The sequence below is a fragment of the Condylostylus longicornis genome, unplaced genomic scaffold, assembly GCF_029603195.1.
Source record: "Condylostylus longicornis isolate FDR11 unplaced genomic scaffold, ASM2960319v2 ptg000044l, whole genome shotgun sequence".
NCBI lineage: Eukaryota > Metazoa > Arthropoda > Insecta > Diptera > Dolichopodidae > Condylostylus > Condylostylus longicornis.
Window position 1 is genome coordinate 7813138 of NW_026578013.1, and position 23338 is coordinate 7836475.

The window sequence follows — 23338 nt, forward strand, 5'->3', positions numbered from 1 at the left end:
CTACATAGGAAATAAATAATTAATTTCCAAATATTTTCACTGTTTACAATTCAATTTCTTTTTTTTTTTTAACGGGTTTAGAACTTTTCAGAACGCATAATTATTCATTTATAATGGAAAATTAAATGAATTTGTTCTTTTGTTTTTGCACATAGCTTGAAACCTATTACTTGTTTTCTTTTTCAAATACAGAATACGATATTTCTATACATAAAAGTTTTCTGAATCAAAAATAAAAGACTGTACAAAAAAAAAATATCATTGAAAGAACCAGATGATGGTGACTGTTTCATAAGTAAAAAATGAATGATCACGTATATTAAAATAATAAGTACAACTATAATAATATGATGAAGAAAATCGAGTAAAATATTATTTTTAGGTAATGGTTGAAATCGCATTTAAAAATTCTTATAAATCAGCACATTTGAATGGCAATTTAAATCACAAAATAGAAACATAAAAGAAATCGATTTTACATCAAAAAAAAACTCAAAAATATCCGTACGTAATTCTCGCAATATTATTTCAATTTTGGTTGTAGGTCCTAAAATTGTTTTGGCTGCAATTTACAATTTTAATTCTTATTTAATTCTATACAATTGCTACAAATATCAAACCCGCTTAGAAATGCTAAAATAGCAGTGGTATAAATTTTTTCAACTTTTTCAGTATCGTAAAACTTTTTGGCATCTTTCAAATTTTTATGATTCATTTATTTCTAAATAAACAAAATTCTTATAAAACAAATTTCAAAAATTTTTACTTTTAATTGTCGTTTTAACCATAATATTAATAAAGAAATAAAAATTACAAATGTACCTGACATTTTGAACGAAAAATGAGTTTTAGAATTCCAATTTAATTTTGTCTTCTAAACTGTATTGATAATTTAGTTTTTCCTTGCATATCAATTTTACATACATATGTACTATAATTATTTATAGCGACTATAAAAATATTTTACAGTTTTTTTTAACATTTTTGTTTTGATTTGTAAATTCGTTTCCGAAACTTACCTGTCACAATTATAGTTTATACTATAAAAGCAAATTATTTTTTTCTCTTGTTCAAAATTTTGTATTTTCTTTAACATAGAGTATTATAATGTTATAAAAAAATGCTTGTACCGAATATTGTGTCTCTAATATGAAAAATACAAAATGCACATAATTTTTATTTTGATTAATTTTATTTTTAAAATTTAGATAAAATCATCTATCATATACAATGGAAAGTGAAATTATGCATACTCAATAATAATTAAATATTAATACTCTTAATAATTTTATTAATTGTGAAATAAAAACGCTGTCAATCTGATTTTGCTTTACAATGTAAATATTTGTAAAGAAAAATATCTTAATATTCATAAAATTGATTATTATTATAATAATTATTCATAAAATTAAGAAATTGTGCAAAAAATTATAAATGTATTTGTTATTAAAAATTATCTATGTATGTATAAAAATTAAGAATAAAAATTTTGTTAATATAAAATTTATGTATGAATATAATAAATAGTAAGTTAGGAGCTCGCCTATTTCTGACTGAAGTATATTATTTTAATTATATATAAATAAAATAATAAAATTTTTAAGGAAGTCACATTTATAATTATATATAATTTTAGAAAACCAAAAGCGAAGTGCGATATTATAGATTATAGCCTTGAGAGTACCTAAACAGAATTCACAAAAAATTCACGAAAAATAAATTAATAAGTTCATAACTTTTGTTCTTTTCTAAAATTATTTAAATAGTAAGTAAATATTGAAAAAAATAAATAAAAGCAAATTAAATTAAAATAAAATTATTTTGTCAAATTAAATTAACGTTACAATAAATGATAATACTCGCATATAAATATAATTAAATTAAAAAACATCTTATATTATTTTATAGTTAATATTATTTATTATATAAGATCAATGTACACCTATATAACGTATGTACATACATTGTTATTTATAAAATTATATATGCATGTACACACCTATTTTAATGTGACTTATTTGAAATGCATTATACGGTTATTATATGTATATGTTTGTATATTCAATTTAAGTAAAGTTCGAAAAACTAAATAGTATAACAAAAAACCATGAACCAAATTGTGACATCGTAGAAAAAATTATTCATATTGGAAAAGGTTAAATTAATTTTATTTCATAATAATTGATATTTAAATTCAAAATTTTACTTTTTTTTACAGTTTTCGAATTTGTTATTATTTTTGTACGATATTTTATTGTTCTTTTCTGTTTTTTAGCCGATGACTAAATATTAAATCTGCAAAACCGGAAATAATTGAAAATAATAAAAGAAAAATCTATATTAATAATAACAACTAATTTAAAATATTAACACCCAATTTGAATTTGATTCAAAAGTCAATTTAAGAAAATTCGAACAGCTGAATTGAATAGTTTTAATTTCTAATTTTCAATACAAATGATTTTGCAGGCTTACATTCTTGCCTCTTTTCAGTTTCACAAAACCACATCTCTTATTAATTATAATTTATAAATTTCAGCTTTCTTATTATTATAATTAATTACTAGATACATATATATTTCATAATTACGAAATCGCAAAAGCAACCGGAGTTAAAGAGAACAATGCGGTAAATAAAAACTTTTCAATTCGACATTGTAGTAATGAGATTTTTGTATATACATACATATGATTCAGTTTAAACATAAAATTGCTCAATGAAAATGAAAATTCTGAATCGAATTTAGAAATTGAATATTTACTGAAATCAAATAATTGAAAGCTGCTAAATTAGGATAATTTTTTTCTATAACTACATATGTAGTATAGGATTTGTACATACATAGGATAATTCTTCTTATTTGCAGTATTTTTTTTTTTATTTTAAAATTTTGTCAATAAATTCAAACCGTTTTCGACCCGTCAATTAATAATCCTTATTAGAATATTATAAAAATATTAAAATAAATAATAAAGAATATTATAAATTAACATAAATTAAAAATATTTTCGATTTTCAGGTATACAATATGAAAATTGTAAATAAACAAACTCATCTACATATTTTAAAAATTTGTCATCAAAATATATTAGTAATATTATAAGGATCGAAAAAATCAGCATAATTTTAAAAATTATTATGTAATTATTATGTTTTATACATGTACACAGCAAAAGCTAACACATAGACCGCGTACCGAAAGATTGTTTTACACATAAACATATCATACTTAAGTACAAATTTTTATAAATAAACTGGATTAAGTTTGCATTAAAAAAATAAAAGAAAAATAAATAAGAAACGCTTTAATTCGTTTAACAGTACCTTTAATACAACTAGGAAAAAAATCAGCACACCAGGTAAGGTGCATAGCTGTTTGTCTATCCGAGTTATAAATTTTAAAATTTCTTAGGTCTGTATACTTCATATTATTCTCTGTAAATTTGCATCAGTTTTTGCTGATATATTTTGAAAACACTTATTTAATTTATTTGAATTATGTACATTATGCTGGAAAAATTTCAGTTAAAGAACATCCAATTTTTGAAAAACACCTACACTTCCACACAAATATGTATAAGTACAATCTAACAGTAGAGAAAAAAAATTTATTTTTCCAAAATATTAACTAGTTCTAATATTTAATTAAAAATGTTTACGCAAAAATTTCATATTGTTTTCTTTAAATTTCATAGCAACATTAGCCAAAATCGATAATATCTTAATCATAATAAGAAAATAGTATATGATGATTTATGTTAATAATAAAAAAAAAACATGAAAGCATTAACTAAGAGAAGCATATTAAATTTTTTAAGTTTCTAATAAAATTCAATTATGTAGACATAACTGACTGGTACATATTATATTCGTGTTTGTTGTACATATACATACTTTGTTTTAATATAATATGAACTCATTTTGAAAAGATTTTTTCTATGTACCTTCCTATCCTGTTTTAGACAAATTCCGATTTTTACACCGTAATAATAGGTATAAATTTATTCAATGTCATTTTTGTTTAGAAATTTTAGAAAATTATTATAAATATTAACTCTATTTATAATATGAAATTATTTTTTGTTACGCTCATATGTAGTATAGGTAAATGTGGAATAAATTTGATATTAATAAATTTCAGATTATGTATGTATGTAATTCTTCATCAGCAATTGAAGCTGTTTGGTATGCGTTATGACCCCATATGACCATGCAGCCATGTGAGGTTATAACGCATTGGTTCTTATTTACAAGTATTTTGTTAGCGTTATTTCATCTCATTAGCAAGTATTTTACTTCTTATTAAAAATACTAGAAATTACACAAACAAAAAAATATACAATTATAAATGTATAATTATATACTTATTGCCAGATTTGCCCAAAGACTAAGCCTATAGAAGAGCCTAAAACGTTAAGTGGCAAAAAAAACAAAAATTTATTTAAAATGAAATATTGAAAAACATGAAATTTTAGTGAAGTAAACAAAAGTTAATAAGTATGTTGTATGAATAATACAGGTTAAAATCTTTATTTAACAATTAACAACATGGCAATGCTTATAAACTCCATATTTATAAGCATTTCCATGTTTTTAATAAATTAGGCAGAACATAAAAATTTAGCGAAATTTCTTCTAGCGAAGTTTTTTAAATTTATATTTATTCTACCTTAAAACCAGTACGCAATATAAGATTACGATTGCTTTCGAACCTGCGTTTGTGGAAGTAGGAACAATGTCGGATAAAAGAGAAAAACGGTCACTGATCAATTAAACTGTTTTCACTACAAAAAATCGAGAAATTTCGAATATTGCTTCTGGATTTAGCATTCGATTTTAAATCAAATTGAAATGATCTGTTGCTCCAAAATGATCAATAATAGACTTTATTGCAAACTCCTAGGATGAAAACCTCGAGCTATACAAAGTTTTATTGATTTCAAGAAGACTAAGCTATGTCAACTTTTTCTTTTATAAAATTTTAACAATTAAGATATAATATATTCAAATACAAATTGCATGAGATATCGAATTAATAATGTACATATAAATTAATTGAATATCCAGCAACTTAAGCACGTTATTAAAGAAATTAATAGCTGCGCTACCTTAAGATTGACTTTAATAACTAATCTTTTCTACCTTTATTCATAAAAATCAATTTACGGCCGGTTAGAAATTTTTTTTTTTTATTTTATAAATTGTTTATCTCATTTCTTTTTGTCTATAATATTATTGCTTCTAAATTTAGCTTCTTTGAATAAAATCATCACAAATTTTTCATCAAAATCTTTTCTATAAAAATCGAATGCAAATGATATTATATCAGTTAATTAACCTTTAGCGTTTGTCAAGAAAACTTCAGTGTTATTAGTAACAAATTAATTAGTAATCAATAAATTTGAAAATTCTGCTTAAAATATTCAATATATTAAAAAAATAAAAAAAAAATGAAATTTTTAGTAAGTTTATAAAATTAATAAAATTAACGAATATGAAATAACCGTAAAAGTAAATGATTTCGTAATTTTTTTTATTTTTCTGTTATTTTTTTTTGTAGAGTTTTATGTTATTTGTTATTTGTCTTACATATGTTATAAGTGCAAAACCGTTACCAGACGAAGAAAATTCTGCTGAAAACGTTGCTCCAGCAGAAGAAGCTCCAAAATCTGAAGAAACCGAATCTGAACCAGATAAAATCGAAACTCCTAGCAAACCCGAACCTAAAGTTGAAAAAGTGAAAGAAAAAGTGAAAGAAAAAGCTCCCGCTGTAGCAAAATCTAATAATGTAATTGAAAGATTAGCAGCACCAAGTTCTAATCCGGCTCAGATGGAAATCAAATCATGGGGGCCAAAAGATTATGAATATTCGTAAATATTGAAAATTAAAAAAATTTTTTTTTAACTGTTTATTTTCAAAATCGTTTATTTTCTTTTAATATAGATTCAAAACAGATAATCAAAGACAGGCTAAAACTATTCATATTGAAGATAAACCAGAGGATAAAGAAAATCCATATGATGTTTCAGACACAGGCTCATTCAGTCTATCAAATAATGAGCATGGTTATGAATATAATGTAGAATATACCGCAGGTAGTGATGGATACAGACCGAAAGTATCATTCAGCTTTCATTCCTAAGACTTTCACATAATATTAAGAATACATTTTAGTTATTTTTTTTGTTAAATAACAATAAACTATTTATAGTAGTCGATATCCTTTTTAATGTAATTACATAAGTTTTCAACATTTAAAAGTACAAAAAACTTTAAAAAATACCTTCTACATTAAACTAACGATGCTTTACATGTAAAATGAGTGTTATAATATTAACGATATTTCACTATTCTTATTTGTTTTCTACCTTGGTATGCTTTTTATTGAAAAACAATTTAAATTAATATACTATATCAAAAACTAAAGAATGTGCTGGAAAATATCCCATTTCTTAATAGAATTGTGTGATAACCTCTACCGAAACAAATTTCTTCATTTGCGAAAAAATTATATCGAAAGCATGTGTACATATTTTGTTTTTAGGGAGATTTAAATTTCGGCTGATGTTTCGGAAAATATATGTTACTTTTTTCAATTCAACTTTTTAGGGTTCGGGGTTTATGGCAGTGATGTAGATGTAGGTGAATTGAGTAGAGAAAAGTGATTTCGCAAAATTGAAATTTTTAAAAATTGGAACTTGGATTTGGCATGTTCGAGGTAAAGCTAGCTCGTTGCATCGCACGAAAATTTTTAACTCTTTGTCAAATTTAGAAATATTTTAATAAACTTTATAGGCTTCAATCATTTTTTAAAAATTAGTAAAATTTAAGACGAATATATTATGTAAATAATATTATATACGCTAATATTTTCTCGATTTCATAAACCAATAATTAAAACCATAGTTAGCACTTTTCCAAAAAATTTTTGAAAAAAAGTGCTTATTTTAATCCAGTTGTGATTTATGGTATTCGCAAATGTGTAGGTATAAAAATAAAAACAAAGGTTTTTACTTTAAACAAATTAATTTGATCACTTTTAAATTAAAAATGAATTCAATTTGAAATTATATACATTTGCAAAGTAAAAATTATTCTCCGCTAAATTCTAAAATGCAGCAAAGTTTTGCATGTAGTACGAATGAGAGATTGGTTTTTAACTATCTATGTAAGATACAATTGATGCTGCACAAAAGCATAATGCAGAGCAAATCGGTTTAGGCAAGCGCAATAAAAAAAAACAAGTAAGAAAGCCGTTCTCGAGCTTTTTTACCAATTAGTTATTATGAACTAAAATATGTCGCAACAAATTTCGATTCTTAAAAAATTTTTTCCCGCATTGTCCACATTTAAAAAACTTTTTCAAAAAACATTTGGATCTATGCATTTCTGAGTGAAGTAATAAATCAGTATTACTGGTATATTTTTCATCACAATAACCACATTGAAATTTTTCAGAAGAAAATAATAACGGTTGATTAGATCTTCTTAAATTTTTAACTTTTCCATTACTTCTTCTGTAACTTACTTCGTACGTGTCAACTACATCAAAATTATCCAGTGTGTCATCAAGAGTATTTACAGGAGTACTTGTTATCATAGTACCAGCTGTGATATTTAAATTAAAATATTTATCTGCTTTCTTTTTCGACTTCTGAATAGGAGAACCTTTCATTTTTTTATTACTGGTTTTTCGAAGTTTAAAAAACCGCCGTAAATCAAAAATTTTTTTATGTTTTCTTATAATTGGTGGAGACTTTTGTAAGGGTGGCAAATCAAACCTTAGTTCACGTCGAGCTGATAACGATCGCCTAAGCAATTCACTACGATATCTTCGAATAGATGCACTGGACGGTGATCCTAAAAATATAAATGTTAAATTTAGTTTCAATAGAAAATTATAAGTAACTGATAACAACCTAATATAGGATTATATGATTTATTTGGAGTCTTTTTTAATATGGATTTTAACTTTGGCGAATTTAAGCTCATCCTTTCTAAATTATTTTCCGAATCGAGTTCTTTAGACATTAATTTGTCAAATATATCACTTAATCCTGGTGAACAAGACGTATACATAACTGTGGAATTGTTTTCTGTGTCTATTAACTCAATCAAGCCATAATTTTGTTGGTAATGATTAAGCCAGTTTCGTCCATGATGGTGAAAAATATGTTTTGGAATTATTAATTTTGAATAAAATACTGCTTTACAATAAGGACACAAAGAATCTGTTTCAGCTTGCTCGCTTTCAGGCAATTCATTGCTATATCGGCGTTCTAACGCTTCAGAATGCTTTCTGTGTAAATGATCTTTCAAGGAAAATTCAAATAAGTATTCATCTGCACAAAATGGACAGAACAAACTTCGGGCAACTGGGTTTGAAATTACTTTTGCAGTTACCGCAATGACATGACTTTTTATTTTATCGCAATTCTCATTCTCAATAATTCCTTCCATCGTAATTTTAACTATTAAAAATAAAATAAATTGTGTATCAAATCCCCAATTCTTTTACTGCGTTTTCAATATTTCATTGTCTTTTTTTTTTTTTAATGTTTGTAAATTTCAGTTAAATACATATTATAAATATCAGTTTTTTTAGACTTAAACAATTAATCCACATATTTTAATTACTTCAATTCTTCATCAACAATTAAAAACAAAAACAGCTTATTTTTAAAATACAAAAATTAAATTATGAACTCTTCTTAATTTGGTAAACCTGTGTTGTCACATCAACAGTTCCAGTTGTAAGTATTGTAAATATATTTTAAGCCTACTAACGTCATTTTTGAGTAATCCTTGAGGTTGTCAACCACCCATAAAAAAATAAAACATATTATTTTTAATTACCTTAGCGCTATCTGGTAATTTTCTTATAAACTTTTGACAGTTATGCATTTGTCTGACAACTTATATGAAATTATTGTTTTTGTTGTATTGATTTGCATATTTTTATGCCGAACATTCTTTTGACGAAGCAAATAAATTAAAGGTTTGCAATTTTCATTTTATTTATTCAATAAATAAAAAAAAATAGTTACAAATGTTTCAAAAATATGGAATTGGGTAAAAAATCACAAAAAGTGTGTAAAAAGTTAAGAAAAATAAAGCCAGAACCTCCTGAAAAAAAAATTAAAACTGACACTCCTTGCAAAAGGGTAGACGCTAGATGTCTTGTATTAAAAAAAAAAATTAATTGTGATAAAAATAAACTTAATCAAATTGAGAAAAAAAATATTGATAAAAACAAGAATTTTAATAATTTAGATCATATAAAAAAAGAGAAAGTAAATATTAAAAAATTAAATAAAAATTACAGTTCATTAACCGAAAGCAAAAAGGAAGAAACTTGTGATGACAAAATGACCAAAGTGGCAGCACCAGTAGTCAAAATGGTAGAACCACTATTTGAGTTGATTGATTTTGAAGAAGAGATTAAAGTGGAAAAAATTTCTAAGGAAGAATGTAAAACCCCCGAAGTTGAATTGAAAAATTACTCGGATGAAGAAATAAAAATTGAAAAAAATATAATTAGGAAAATATCAAGAAAGAAAAAACTTTTAGTAAAGGACATTTTAAATATAGTAGCCTCAGAAACATATTCATATTCAAACTCTAATGATTCCCATTCGAGTGAAAATTCAAATAAATCTTCAAAATCAGATGCGTGTATTTTACCTAGACGAAACCCAAGTAGAAGAATTTCTCTTAGAGATGAAGTAGCCACAAAATTGATTTCTGAAAAAGTAAATGTTAAAAAAGAGGTTAAAAAAAGGTTTGTATTTTATGCTAAAAAATATAGCTTTTTTGTAATTTTTTATAAACTATTTTTAATTTGCAGTTTTCCTACAAACAGGAACACGAGAAAGGTTCGTGGTCGAAAAACACAAAAAAGTTTGAACTCATTAACGAACGAGAGCTCTTTAAATTTAGAAAAAGACATTTCTAAAATTGAAAAAAGTACATCTATTACCTTATCACACGTGCCTACAGAAAACCAAGAGAATGAGGTTTCAACTTCTGAAGAAAGTATAAATAATGACAAACCTATCGAAATTCCAAAACCTACCACATTGCTAACTGACAATTCAAGTGAAAGCGGTGTTTCAAACAAAAATAATGAGCCAGTTATACAAGAAATACTTCAAGGAAAAGCATCTGAAAAATGCGAAAATGAAAGTAATAAAACATGTAACATTCAACAAGTCAACGACTTAGAGCCATTAATTTGTACTGAAAAAGAAAATTCAATCAATATGTCCCAGGAAATTTCAAGTAATATTCCCATGCCATTATTACCAGAAGAGCAGAACAACGTAGTTCAAGAGGCGGAATCTAAAAGTCCAATGCATGAAACACAAAATCATATTCACGAAGAAAACTTAGAAAAAGACATAAATATTTCCACATCTAGTATTGAGAAAATTCCAGATAAACAGTTAGAGGAATATACAGTAAAAGATTGCAATATTGCAGATACAAAGTCTGACATTAAAAACACAAATATTACTGATATAAAAATTGAATCAAAAACTATGGATGGTCTAAACGAAACTAATTCGGATTCTGAAGAAATTGAAAATAAACACGAAATTTCAAAGACCGACATCAGCATTTCAGAAACAAGTATAGAGACCAAAATAGAACTAACGACAAATATTAAGATTGAAAATGAAATCGATATTCAAAAAACAGATTTGGATGAAACTATGAACGAAAAAGAAATTTTGTCAGATGAAAAATCTTTTACTGAAAACAAAATTGAAATTAACTCCAATGAAGACGTAAAAGAAAAGAAAATTTCCGAAGAGAAAGTATTTTCTAGTGATGAAAGTAAAACTAACGGTTTTGATAATTCGAAACAACGCTTTTTTATATTTGGGGATGAAATCGAAGAAGAATGTTCTTCTTGTAAAATAGGAATGGAAACAAAAGAAATTTCCAAGGTAAACGAGCAAATTTGTGGTGAAATCATACATAAAACGCAGGAGGATTTTTCAATTAATTGTTATATGTGTTGGGATGAAAATAACTGGACCTTCAAAAAATTCAATGATTTAAAACTTTTTTCAACACACCTCAACACAGAACATACAAATGATGAAATTAGTTTCCAAAACAAACGTGGTAACTCATATTCTTTAGATTTTGTTAACGAAAATTCTTGCGTGATGCCGCAGTCTATGTGGTTTGGAATTTATAATGAAATGATTATGTTTAAGTGCGGATTTGCAAAAATTGATACAAATGGTTACATACTCTACTCGTGCTTAGAATGCCAGCATGCTTTTAAAAATTTTAATACTTTTACAAAGCATATTTTGGGAAGGGAAACTAAAGGTAAATATTGCAAATTTTTTCACTATACAAGTTATTTATTTCAAATATTGTACAGAAATATAAAAATAATTTATTCGATTCTCAAAATAATAGAAAAGATTTTGAATACTTCATTAATAATTAGGGCATATTTTATCTTTAAAATTTGTTAATACATATGAACATATATGTAAATATTTTCTGTATATTTATAATATTATAAATATACGGAAAATTATATAGAAATTTATATATTCTGTATAAATTTCAATGTTGAATTTTTAAAATTTAAATTTTCAGAACAAAAAATTGGTGAACATGAAGAAAACATGAGCCCAATAGTATCCGACAATATGTCTGTAAGCTCAACAAATAAAAGCGACATAAAAGATTGTGAAAAAGAAAAATCATACGTTAAAAATCCGGCATTAATCGAAAGTTGTAAAGAATTTGCAAAGGAAATTGAATGTAATAATATTGATAACGAAAATAATAAGGAAACTTCTCAATTTAAAGAGAAAAATGAAGATAATGCCGATAATAACCAAAATTCTATGCAAGAGCCCCATATTTTTTTACCGAAACCTAAAAGTATTTTAGAAAGTATTTTAGAATCAGCAAAAGTAAATAAAGAAAATTCAGATCAGGAAGATAAATCGCCAACTTTACTGCTCGAAAGCATTGACCCAAATGTAAATATTCCAACTGAAAAAAAAATTGAAGAAAATCTTCCTGATTTGGTATCTCATGCTGAAATTAATAAAAAATCTAGCAATGAAGAACACGTTCCTGACACTTATAATTATAAGCAAATAACAACTGCACTTTTCGACATTTTCAAAGAGGGTGAAGAAGAGCCAGCTAGTTCTAAGTTAAATAAAATTTTATCAGTTGGAGAGAGTTATCGCAGTATCAAAGAAAAAGAAAAAATGGATTTAGAAGAAAGGGAAAAACAAAAAATATTAAGCTTAAGCATTCAGAAAGATACTAGACCTAGAATTGAAGGAGCTAACATTGTTACAAAACATATTCTTGATTTAAATGACAAACTAGCTCTTTTAACTTGTAAATATTGCAGTCGTCGTTACACTTGCTTAACAAATCTTAGAGAACATTTCCGAATTCATGTTGGTGATCGAATGGTTATATGTTATAAGTGCAAGCGTGGTTTTTCAAAAAAAAGTAATCTAGAAGAACATATAAACATTTTTCATCTCGATTCTTCTGATAAGAACATCGACTTAGACGTTCTAGGCGACAATCGGAAAGAAATAGCAAAAAATACTAATATAACAGTAAATGAAAATAATCCAAAAGAAAAGGGTTTCAAATGTAAATATTGTATTCGTTTTCTGTCGAACCGCACAGTTTTAGAGGATCACTTACGTCTTCATTTTGGTGAAAAACCTTTAAAATGTGAGAAATGTGATTTGCAATTTTTAAAAAAGTCTATTTTCGATAATCATGTAATGGAAGTGCATGAACTACGAGAAAATGACGGTCCCTTAGAAAATTTTGAAGGTTCTTGTAACAAAGAAAATAATAAGGCATTTTCAAATAAAGCGAAAAACAAATTTAAATGTAAACAATGTCCAGAAACATTTCCAACAAAAGTAGGTTTAATTGAACATTTAATTATGAACCACAATGATGGCGAATTCAAATGCAGATTTTGTGACCTAAGTAAGTTTTTTACAGTTTTTTTTTTCAATTTTACTACTTTTCTCCTTTGTTTTTCAGGATTCAGTTCGAAAAAGAAACGTTCCTATCATGAAAAATTGCATAAGGATGGAGCAAAATTTCAATGTAACTTTTGCGATCAATGTTTTTCAAATTTGTTTAGTTTAGAAACCCATGAAAGTTCCCATAAAATCAATGCAGACTTTAAATGTAGATTTTGTGATCATTATTTTGCTTCTGATAAAACAAGGATTTTACATGAGGAAATGCATGAAACCACTGGTAAATCTAATAACAATATGGTAAGAGTTATTAATCTGTAAATAAGAATAAATTTTAAAAGTATCCATATTATAGCAAATTCAAACAGTTGATATAGCTACAATATTACAAATGAATAATGAACAGGCTCCAATAAATTCAAATGGAAATGCAAATGATTCAAATGGTACTTCTAGTGATGCTACAGATCGATCGTCAAATCAAAATACTGCGTCAAAGAATTTAATGGTGAAGAAAATTATTAAAAAAATTAAACGAGGTAAAAGAGATCCTAATTCCCCACTTGATTGTCGCTACTGTAAAAAACATTTTGAAAGTCCACATCAGTTGTCATATCATGAACGATTACATGAAATAGGAAAAAAATTTCAATGTAACATATGTGATAAAATTTTGGCAACTTCGTATGCTTTGGAATTACACCTGACAGCACATTTAAGAAAAAAAAATTTTCCTAAAAATAATTTTAATTTGAAATACAATGGTTCAAATATGTTAACAAACCAATTAACAATGCCCATGAAGGTTGATTTTAAACCCAAAATAGAAATTGTTTCTGATGTTACTTTAGCCCCAACTGAAACTATGGAAATTTTAAACAACTTCTTCAAAAGAGATTTGCCAGAAATTACTGTTACTACAACAAGCGACGACGAAAGTTTTCAAAAAATTGGTGTAAATGATATCGAAAAAAATTTGGCAGCACATGTATTACGTGATACGGATCCGTATTACCAATTGATGGCTGACTTTAGCTATCAATACCAAATGTATCAAATGCAATCTGCGCTTAAAATGGAGAATATGAACTTTGCCGAGATATCACCTAATAACATTACTTCTGGAGACAGCGAAATATTTGATAGGCCAAAAAAGAGTAGAAAGAAAAAACTTACTATTGAAAAAGTAGAAAGTACTATTGAAACAAGCAAAACTAATTTGTCTTCACCAAATGATCAAAACGATTTGTATATAGAAAATAAAAATATTGAATTAGAAAATCCGCCACAAGAATTATTGCAAAATAAAATGCAATTAACTCAACAGGACAATCTTAATACTTCTAAAGATCCTATAAAGAAAAAGGACAAGAAAAAGCTTATACCAGATAATAATAAATCGCTTACGAATGTATTTATAAAATGTGAATATTGCAATAAAAAACTTAACAGTAGTGATAAAAAATTATTGAGCCGTCACAGACGTTTGCATATCGCTGGTGATACACACAAATGTTCTTTTTGTAATAAGTGTTTTGCAACCCTATATTATCTAGATAAGCACTTAAGAGTTCATCATTTAAATAAGGTAATACAATACCAATGCCCATCATGCGATTCAGTTTATGTACTGAAAGAAGCTTTGCGTAGACATGAACAACGTGCTCATAAGGAAAACAATTCAAATCCAAAAATTGAAAGCAAAGAAAAGGAAATTAATAAGATCGATGACAACATAAACAAAACTAGTGACATCGACTCGTCTTGTTTGGAAAGTAACATAAATGATATTGGGGATAATCAATTTAAAGATCAGGAATTTGCAATTCCTGAAATTCCTAAAAAAACAAATAAAAGATCAAGAAGTAAAGAACTTAAATTATTTGATTGTGATTTTTGTGAAAAAGCTTTTCCAACATTTAGTTCATTACAAACACATATTGATAAAACACATAAAAAGCATGTTGAAAATTTCGAAGAAAATTACAGTTTTAAATGCTCATATGAAAATTGTAAAAAAAAATTTGATTGCCAAACAAATTTGGACAAACATTATCGTTTACATGAATCTGGATTTAAGTGTTCGATTTGTAATAAAAAAACAATTTCACAAATTTCACTAGATAACCATATGAAAAGTCACGGTATGCCAATATCATTTGGGTGCAAATTTTGCAAATCGAAATTTACAATGCAATTAACAAAAGATATTCATGAAAGAAAAAATCATAATAAAGGTACAAAATATAAATTTATCAATAACTAAATTTATTTAAATTCTATCTTCTCTGTTTTTAATTATTCTTAATTTTATTTTCAAAGACAATTACATATTTTCATACCACACGTTATTTAAATTTTAGTTTTTTTTTTAATTTATTTTGTGATAAATTAATTTTGTATATTGTTATTTTTTGTTAACCGTGTATTTTCTCTTTTACATTTAGTTTATTGATTTAATTTTTAAATAAAAAACTTTAATATAGCAGTAGATATTATAAAATTTTTAATATTGCAACATTAATATTGTCATATTAAAAATAAATTAATATTATTATTTTATCTTTGTGTAAATAACACTGATTGTTTTTAAGAACTTATTTTTTTTTTTATGAAAAATTCTCTTTTTCTTCTTTTAGATTTAATAGACTTTATTTAAAGTGCATGCTCTTTATTCTTATAATATTTTGAACTTTTTTTTATTTTTAACTATAATACTTCACGGGTTGATTGCAAGTGGTATTACTAACGCAAATTAACGATTCAAAAGATGCCACAAATTTTCAAAAATTCCTTTTGTGAGATATTTCCGTATAGATACATTTCAAAATTTAAGTGATTTGCTTCTAATGTTAATTTTCTTATACACGCCAATATCTGTTACTAAAAATATTAACCTTAATTTTTTACTAAAACGTTACTATAAACTGTTAGAATATATTTAACCTTCCTTATTTCAATTTAATTTTACCATCTACCTGATAAAGTGTGCAAACATGTGTATGTATACAGAATGTATAAAGTTTTTCAAATCTGAGATGTTATATATGAATGTTGAAAAGGTTTTGTGAAATCTATGATTCGAAAAGATAATAATAAATCGGCATTTGAATGAATTTCTTAGTTTATTGCTTTCGAAGAATTAAAAGGACTTTTTCTTTGTTTGCTGCAGCTCAGGTATAATAAAAAATTATATACATAAGTACGTACACTACATAAAAGTAATAAGGTTTTACCACAGGCCTTGTAAAGGAAAACAAAAATCATAATATAACATACGTAGTAATAAGTTCATCAACGATAGTTATGTTAAGAACAACTAAAAATTTGCTGACATTTACTTAAATATCCAATAAAATTATAAAAATCTACAATTTTCAATATTAATATAGTTGTTATTTTTACATACATTTTTTAAAATTAATGTTTAATTCTTATCCAAATACAGAAAGGGATTGCTGAAATCAAAATAAAAAATAATTTTGTGAGTTATGAAAATTAAAATTATAAAAAATCTTTAAAAATATATAAACATTTAATAGTACCTTTTTTGAATATTACATATGTCCAGATAAAAGAAAAATTATAATGAAAATTATTGAAAGTGACATATACTAAATAAGCCGAACCCGTGTAGTAAGTTAATTAAGTTAAGTTGATTTTGTTCTTCTCACCTATGTTTCTTTTTACTTTTAGTTAATGTACAATTTTGTGCTTTATTTTTAATTAAATTCATAATTTTTTTTATTATTCTTATAAAAGTAAAAAATTATTGTTTTTTAAGTGAAAATACTTTTTATTTGCATATCTATATCAAAAAAAATATAAAAAATTTTCATTTTTGTGAAATTAGTATGAACAAAGTATTAAAAACTATAAAAATAATTTAAATTTATTGGGAATGTTATCTCTCACAGGTTCAATTTACGTTCATCCTCGCTTAGTAATTAAGAAATTAGGAATGTGCAAAAGAAAAACATCATATCGTTGCTACAATTGTAAAAAATCGTTTTCTTCTTTAATTTTATTAAAAACTCACAATATGTACAAACATCCTGTTTATGAATGCAACACATGTCCAGCTATATTTTCTAAAATAAATGATTTAGAGGAACATGAAAAAATTCATTTGAAAACATTACAATGCAATTTGTGTGAAAAGACATTTGAAAACAAACATACTTTATATAAACACCGACGACAGCATGAAACAAAGTTCTTTAAATGTAATATGTGCCCAGCAGAATTCTCATTTAGAGATGAACTCAATGAACATAAAAAAAATCACGATGAATCTGAAAGACCATTTAAATGTGTTGAATTAGGTTGCGATAAGGCTTTTGTTGTAGAAACATTTTTAAATACGCATTTGAAAAAAATTCATGGATATTTCTTATTTAATTGTGACCGTTGTAAACGAGAATTTTTAAATGAAGATCTTCTCACAGAACACAGGAAAGAGCATGATCTTTTACCAGTTGATAAACAATATCGTTGCGATCAATGCTTCAAAGATTTTTCAACACCTACAATACTAAAAATCCATCAAAAATTACATCAATCATCTGTTGTAGCAGCTGCAGCTGATTCCCAAACTCCAGATCCTCAAAAAACTTCAAAACTTAAATTGTATACTTGCGAACAATGTGATAAACGTTTTTCGATCGTTACTTATCTTAATAATCATTTAAAAAAAGTTCATCAGGTAAAATTATTTGTATGTGAACACTGCAAAATGGAATTTCGTAACGAAAAAGATTTACAAGAACACAGTAAAGTTCATTTAACGGGAAAAAAGTTTATCCGAGTTGAAAAAACACATTTAGACCGGCCTTTCAAGTGTGAACTTTGTGGTAATTCTTACGCAATATTAGCATATTTGAACAATCATTTGAACAAGGCACATGGCAATGAAGAAACATTAGATGAACCGAAAAAGGAAGATTTGAAAAACAATCATGCTATGTCAAATACTAATGGAAACAGTGATTCTTTTGAAGTTTCAAAAATTGACAATGCTGATATGAAAATGAAAACGGAAAACGAAGTGGAAACAAATACGACAGTAGGAAATAACGATTCAACGTTATTCTTGAATTCACAAAATGCGAAAAAAAATAACAGTATCAAATGCGATCACTGCTATCTGAGATTTATAAGCTCAAAATATTTAAAAGAACACTCAAAAATGCATTTGGATCCAAATGATTCGTCTCGAATTGAAATGCTAGAAAGTGCTTTTAATCCCCAAAGGTCAGAAAAAATTTTAAAGCCGATCATAAATAGTGGAAGATCCAACAGCAATAATAACAATACCAACAGTCAATCTCAACAGCAAAAAATAAAAGCAAAGAAAATTTCTGTTCCTAAGATAAAGAAAAAACCAAAGAAACAACCCAAGCTCAAAACTAAAGCATACGATGAAGATTCTAGTAGTTCCGTGGAATTGATTGAAGTTTCTGAACCTCCAGATATTCCAGGTAATGATAACGAAAAAACAAACATCTCAAACCTACATCTGATTGTCTTAAAAAAGTAATGATCGTTACTTTTCAGCAATCCCTAAAATTAAGCACTAAATATATATTAATATATTATTATAGACTTTCTGTCAATAATAGTAATAGTTTATTTTAGTTTAGAAAGAAAAAACTTTCAGAGGATTAAACATATCTCGTTTCGAACAAATTTATTGGCAGTTAATAACATATATAATGTAATATTTGTTCTGCAAATAATATATTTACCTGCTGAAACTAATCAATTTTATGAGTAGAGTGTCAATAACAAAATTTTTGAAGCTCGTAGCTTGTACATAAATTTATTTAAATATATGTAGTTTTATTATTACAATTTTTTATTAAACTATATTAAGAAGCATGTATTAAAATTTCTATATTTTACAGAGCATAATCTCAGTTACACTCAAATAACAGAGGCTCTTACATCAGCTTCGTCTGGTTTAACCGCTATTCAACCTGTCGAGGTAATAGAAAGCCCAAACGATGATGATCAACAAATGACAACAGAACTCACACCACTAACAACGCTTACATCTCTATCAAGTTTGACTCCTTTAACCCCCCTTCAACCAACAGCAGTTTTTCATCACTCCAGTAATGATACAAGTGTTCTTCAGTCTCAGCAACAATCGCAATTGCAGGTAACGAACTCGGCGATGGAATTAACATCTCTTGAACCATCAACAATATCAGAAGCGACAAAATTATCCTTAACACTTTTGGAACCTTCGGCATTATGTGAGTTAACTGCTTTCACTGAACCATCAGTAGTTCCTATGCATACTGCAAACTTAACTGATCTTACTTCACCTTACGATCAGTCAACTAGTATCTTACACCATGACCATACAATACTCGGAGATTTAGCATCTTCGTCAACAACATCAACGTTTGAAGCGCAATTAATCACAACTCAATGTAATAACTCTTCTGCGACGTTAAACACGTCATCGGCTTCTTCTGATTATGCTGTTACCAATATGGATACATCGCAAATTACGCAGCAATCAAAGAAACCTAGAATTTCAGACTCAAACATGCATTTAGAAAGCTTTACAATGCTAGATGACAACTCAAGTCAAACAGAACACAATTCACAATCGGAATTAACGAATTTTTCAACATTTGACTCAACAACAGCCTTTTTATCAACAAAAACTGATCAAAATATGATGTTCACTGATTTAAATATGTCGACCAAGTCAATAATGTCGGATAGTGCATCCCTAGAGCCATTAACATACTCAGATTCAATGCCGTTGTCCGAAGCAACCACAATCCTAGAACTTACTTCTTCATCACAGCCAACTAGTTCATCAGAAGCAACTGCATTTTCAGAATCCAATAATAACGCTACACTTATACAAAGCTCTTCTGGAAAGAAAAAACGTAACAGTGGTGGCAAATCACGTGGTCAAAGACCAACTGATTCTGAAATTTTAAATTTAGAAGGAGATTTTGATATGTGCTGTGAAAACAAAAATTTCAAGTGCACACTTTGTCAACGAGTTTATGATTCATGGACGAAATTTCGCAAGCATAATGAATGTCATGCTTTGAGGCCTCATCAATGTCCCATTTGTCCATGCAATTTTAAAACAGATGAAGAGCTCTTTGAACATAAAGCAGCCCACGAAAGATCTGAAAAAAACTTCTCCTGCGAAATATGCAACAGAGTTTTCATATCTAAATCACGCTTAAAAGCACATATGTTAACAGTACATAATGAGGAGAGAGAATATAAATGTGAATACTGCCCCTCCGCTTTTAAAACTAAAAGCCGACTTGTTGATCATACCCGATGTCATACAGGTGAAAAACCAATAAAATGCCATTATTGTGATGAACATTTTTCAAGAGCTGCTTACCGTTTAAAACACGAACGAGCTTTACATCTTGAGTTGTTGGAAATTGACTTAAAAAACAAAGAAGGCAAAAAAGAAAAAAAGAATTAAACGAAAAGTAACGTGTATTGTAAAATTTGCTTCAAATATTTTTAAATACACTAATATCTTAAAAATGATAAATTAATAAGTACATAACTGTTATTATGAAGATATGTATAAATATTAATTTGTTCTGTTAATCTGTTTTATACTAACAGTAATTTAGCAAACATAAAAAAAGTAAAGAAAATTAAACATAATTAAATTCAATGGTGGCTTAATCAGTAGATACTCCAATGTACACAAAAAATTACATACATGAACAGCATTCATTTAAACATTTAACATAAATTCTTTCTACTTTCTTCAAAAAATTAATTTTTCTGAATTTCAGTTCAATTTTTGCGGAAATACATACATATGGTATCAATTTGTTGCATACGTATGTATATTGAAAGATTTAGAATATTTGAATTGTATGTAATTAATAACATATTGAAATATGTATAGTAAAATATTATTAAATAAGTTTAATATCTAAAAAAGGAATTAACAACAGAAACATGCATCAATATTAATAAAAATGTATATAAATATACTTTGAAAATATCAAAAATTATATAATAGGCATAAATTCTGCATTTCTACAAAAAATGTTTTCATAATAGAACAGCAATTTTGCAACAAAAATATATTGCATCAGTTAAAGTCAATCTAAATAAATAATTAAAAAAAGCAGTATTTGTGAATATCAGTAAGAAATAATAGTTTTGAATGTTTAGTTTTTCACTGCAAGGTAACACAGAAACAATTTAATTTTAAATAAAAAAGATTATAACTATTTCAAAGATAGTTATTGTACTCCCAGTAAAGAGCAGAAACCCGATAGCATACTAAAGCAAAATTCAACTTTTGCATTCACAATGTATAACAGTTTATATGCTATTCTGACAAAAAATATATTACAATATATTATGTAATATATTTTTTCTATTGTGTTCTATTGTCGTTGTTATCATAAATATTAAATTTATTATTTATTAGAAAAACTTCAGATTTTGGTTAATTTTCGATAATTATCCTAATTTAAAAGAATTATTTTTTTTACTATCTTAACTCAAAATCACAAAGTATCATAATTGTACATATTAATTCAATACCATTTATATGCTTGTATAACTTAACAATATATACAATTTGAACACAAAAAAAACTATTGCATTACTTTTTAATAATGATTACATATTTGGTTTTATATAAAATGCATTGAAAGAAAGCAAAAAAGATTGTTTTAAAATCAAATAACATAATTTTAAATAATGTAACTAAGTAACACTTAAAAAGATCTTTATTAATTGATAATTTATTTTAACATCGTTCTTGATTTTTGTTTTGCTTTTTTTAATTCTACTTATTTCATTCAGTTGAAAATTTAATATTCCGTTGATAGCTAATATGAGTTGCTCAATTTCTATTCCAAATCGAATGCAAAATTAACAAAAACATAAGCAAAATTCTAAATGCCTTATAAATTGTATGTCGAAATTATATAATATTTTTTATTTGGACTTTTTATAAAAAATTTCATTCATATAATTATATAAAATTATAATAATTTGTTATACACATATGTACATATATGTTATGAAATTTTAAAACATATTTGATTAATTTAAAGCACATGAATTGCATACATAAATATGTAAAATCAAAAAGAGAATTGTAAAAACAAAATTATCATTGATAAAATAAAAACGAATAGAACCAAAATCAATTCATTCTAAAAAGAAAAATTGTAAGTAAATTTATCTATAAATAAAAGATAAAGATAATAAATTAAAATCAAAATTTCTGCACATAAATTCAAACGTATTATATTTATTTACACTTGTACTCTTATTTGAAAAAAAACCAAACAGAAAAAAAATAATTTTTTTTTTATATCTAATTGATCGTAATATAAACTTGAACATTTATACGAAAACAAGAAAAATATAAGTATAAATTTAATAATCTCATATTTTTCGTAAGTAATAATCCGGGAAATGCGGAAAAAAATTCAAAATTGTACATTAAAAGAATTAAAATAACAATAAATTGTAACATTACATAAAATATAATTTTATAATTAATTTTTTTATTATTAAAATTTTTATTTAACCATTTTAAATCCTGTTTCCCATTTTTATAAAGTGATAACATTTCTATTAAATATATTTCTACCTTAAATTTTAGTGTTAAAGCTCTTATTCTTTAATTATAATGGTAAATAAGATATATTAAAGAAAATTAATATGTATATTTATATTACATAATATTGTGCATAAATTTAATTAATTATATGCAAAAACAGTGTATGATGAAATTTTATTAAATCACAAAATGTTATTTTATACTCATACAGAAAATAATCATTCATTTACTTTTCAGAATGTATGCACAATGAATCCTTCATATATAAAAAAACGAAACTACACATAACATATATGTTTTAATGTTATAAAAGAACAAATAAATATGAAAAAAAGATATAAATATGAAAGAAAACCTGGATATTTAATTAGTATGTTTACAAAACTTGAAAAAAGAAACTGACGTAATATAAATTATTTATTAATAATTAAAAACTGATAAACAACAAGGAAAATTAAAATAAATGTAAAATTTTTGAACTTAATTTTATCAAATTTTATTATTTGATTAATATTATTTATTATTTTAAATTAAGCTAATTCATTAAACATAACCTTTGTATCTATATTTAAGTATTGATTCTCCAATATTATTAATTATAACAATTTTTTTTTAGTTTATTTCTAAAATTAAGTAATATATTTTTACATCCGATCAAAGCGATTAATTGCATTAATAAATCATTAAATTATAAATCATCTAAAATATAAAAACAAAAATCATAATTT

At 25.6% G+C, this 23338-nt stretch overlaps 3 protein-coding genes across 4 annotated transcripts; 2 read left to right on the forward strand and 1 right to left on the reverse strand.

The window, feature by feature from the left end:
- Positions 1–5339: 5339 nt before the first annotated feature.
- Positions 5340–6144, forward strand: LOC129610413 (uncharacterized). Its single transcript, XM_055522979.1, has 3 exons — positions 5340–5463; positions 5562–5872; positions 5946–6144. The coding sequence occupies exons 1-3, from the start codon at positions 5452–5454 to the stop codon at positions 6142–6144; spliced, it is 522 nt and encodes a 173-aa protein (XP_055378954.1). The 5' UTR covers positions 5340–5451.
- A 1134-nt stretch (positions 6145–7278) lies between these two features.
- Positions 7279–8462, reverse strand: LOC129610414 (uncharacterized). The gene is made up of 2 exons (XM_055522980.1): positions 7922–8462; positions 7279–7862 (listed from the first exon to the last, which is right to left on the reverse strand). Exons 1-2 carry the CDS (start codon positions 8460–8462, stop codon positions 7279–7281), a joined length of 1125 nt encoding a protein of 374 aa, XP_055378955.1.
- Positions 8463–8963: 501 nt separating this feature from the next.
- Positions 8964–21638, forward strand: LOC129610098 (zinc finger protein 236-like). 2 transcript variants are annotated; one of them, XM_055522457.1, is made up of 7 exons: positions 8964–9783; positions 9850–11348; positions 11628–13010; positions 13068–13309; positions 13365–15246; positions 16927–18489; positions 18916–21638. In XM_055522457.1, exons 1-7 carry the CDS (start codon positions 9065–9067, stop codon positions 20484–20486), a joined length of 8859 nt encoding a protein of 2952 aa, XP_055378432.1. In that variant the 5' UTR covers positions 8964–9064; the 3' UTR covers positions 20487–21638. The 2 variants fall into 2 exon arrangements, with proteins under 2 accessions (XP_055378432.1, XP_055378434.1); XM_055522459.1 differs by lacking the exon at positions 16927–18489 and having other exon boundaries at positions 18916–21637.
- Positions 21639–23338: the final 1700 nt, after the last annotated feature.

Coding starts and splice junctions, on each gene's coding strand:
- LOC129610413 (XM_055522979.1), top strand. Junction 5,873..5,945: donor CCAAAAGATTATGAATATTC/GTAAATATTGAA, acceptor CTTTTAATATAG/ATTCAAAACAGATAATCAAA.
- LOC129610098 (XM_055522457.1), top strand. CDS start 9,065: ATGGAATTGGGTAAAAAATCACAAAAAGTGTGTAAAAAGTTAAGAAAA. Junction 13,011..13,067: donor ATGCAGATTTTGTGACCTAA/GTAAGTTTTTTA, acceptor TTTGTTTTTCAG/GATTCAGTTCGAAAAAGAAA. Junction 13,310..13,364: donor GTAAATCTAATAACAATATG/GTAAGAGTTATT, acceptor TCCATATTATAG/CAAATTCAAACAGTTGATAT.
- LOC129610414 (XM_055522980.1), bottom strand. CDS start 8,462: ATGGAAGGAATTATTGAGAATGAGAATTGCGATAAAATAAAAAGTCAT. Junction 7,863..7,921: donor ATCATATAATCCTATATTAG/GTTGTTATCAGT, acceptor TTATATTTTTAG/GATCACCGTCCAGTGCATCT.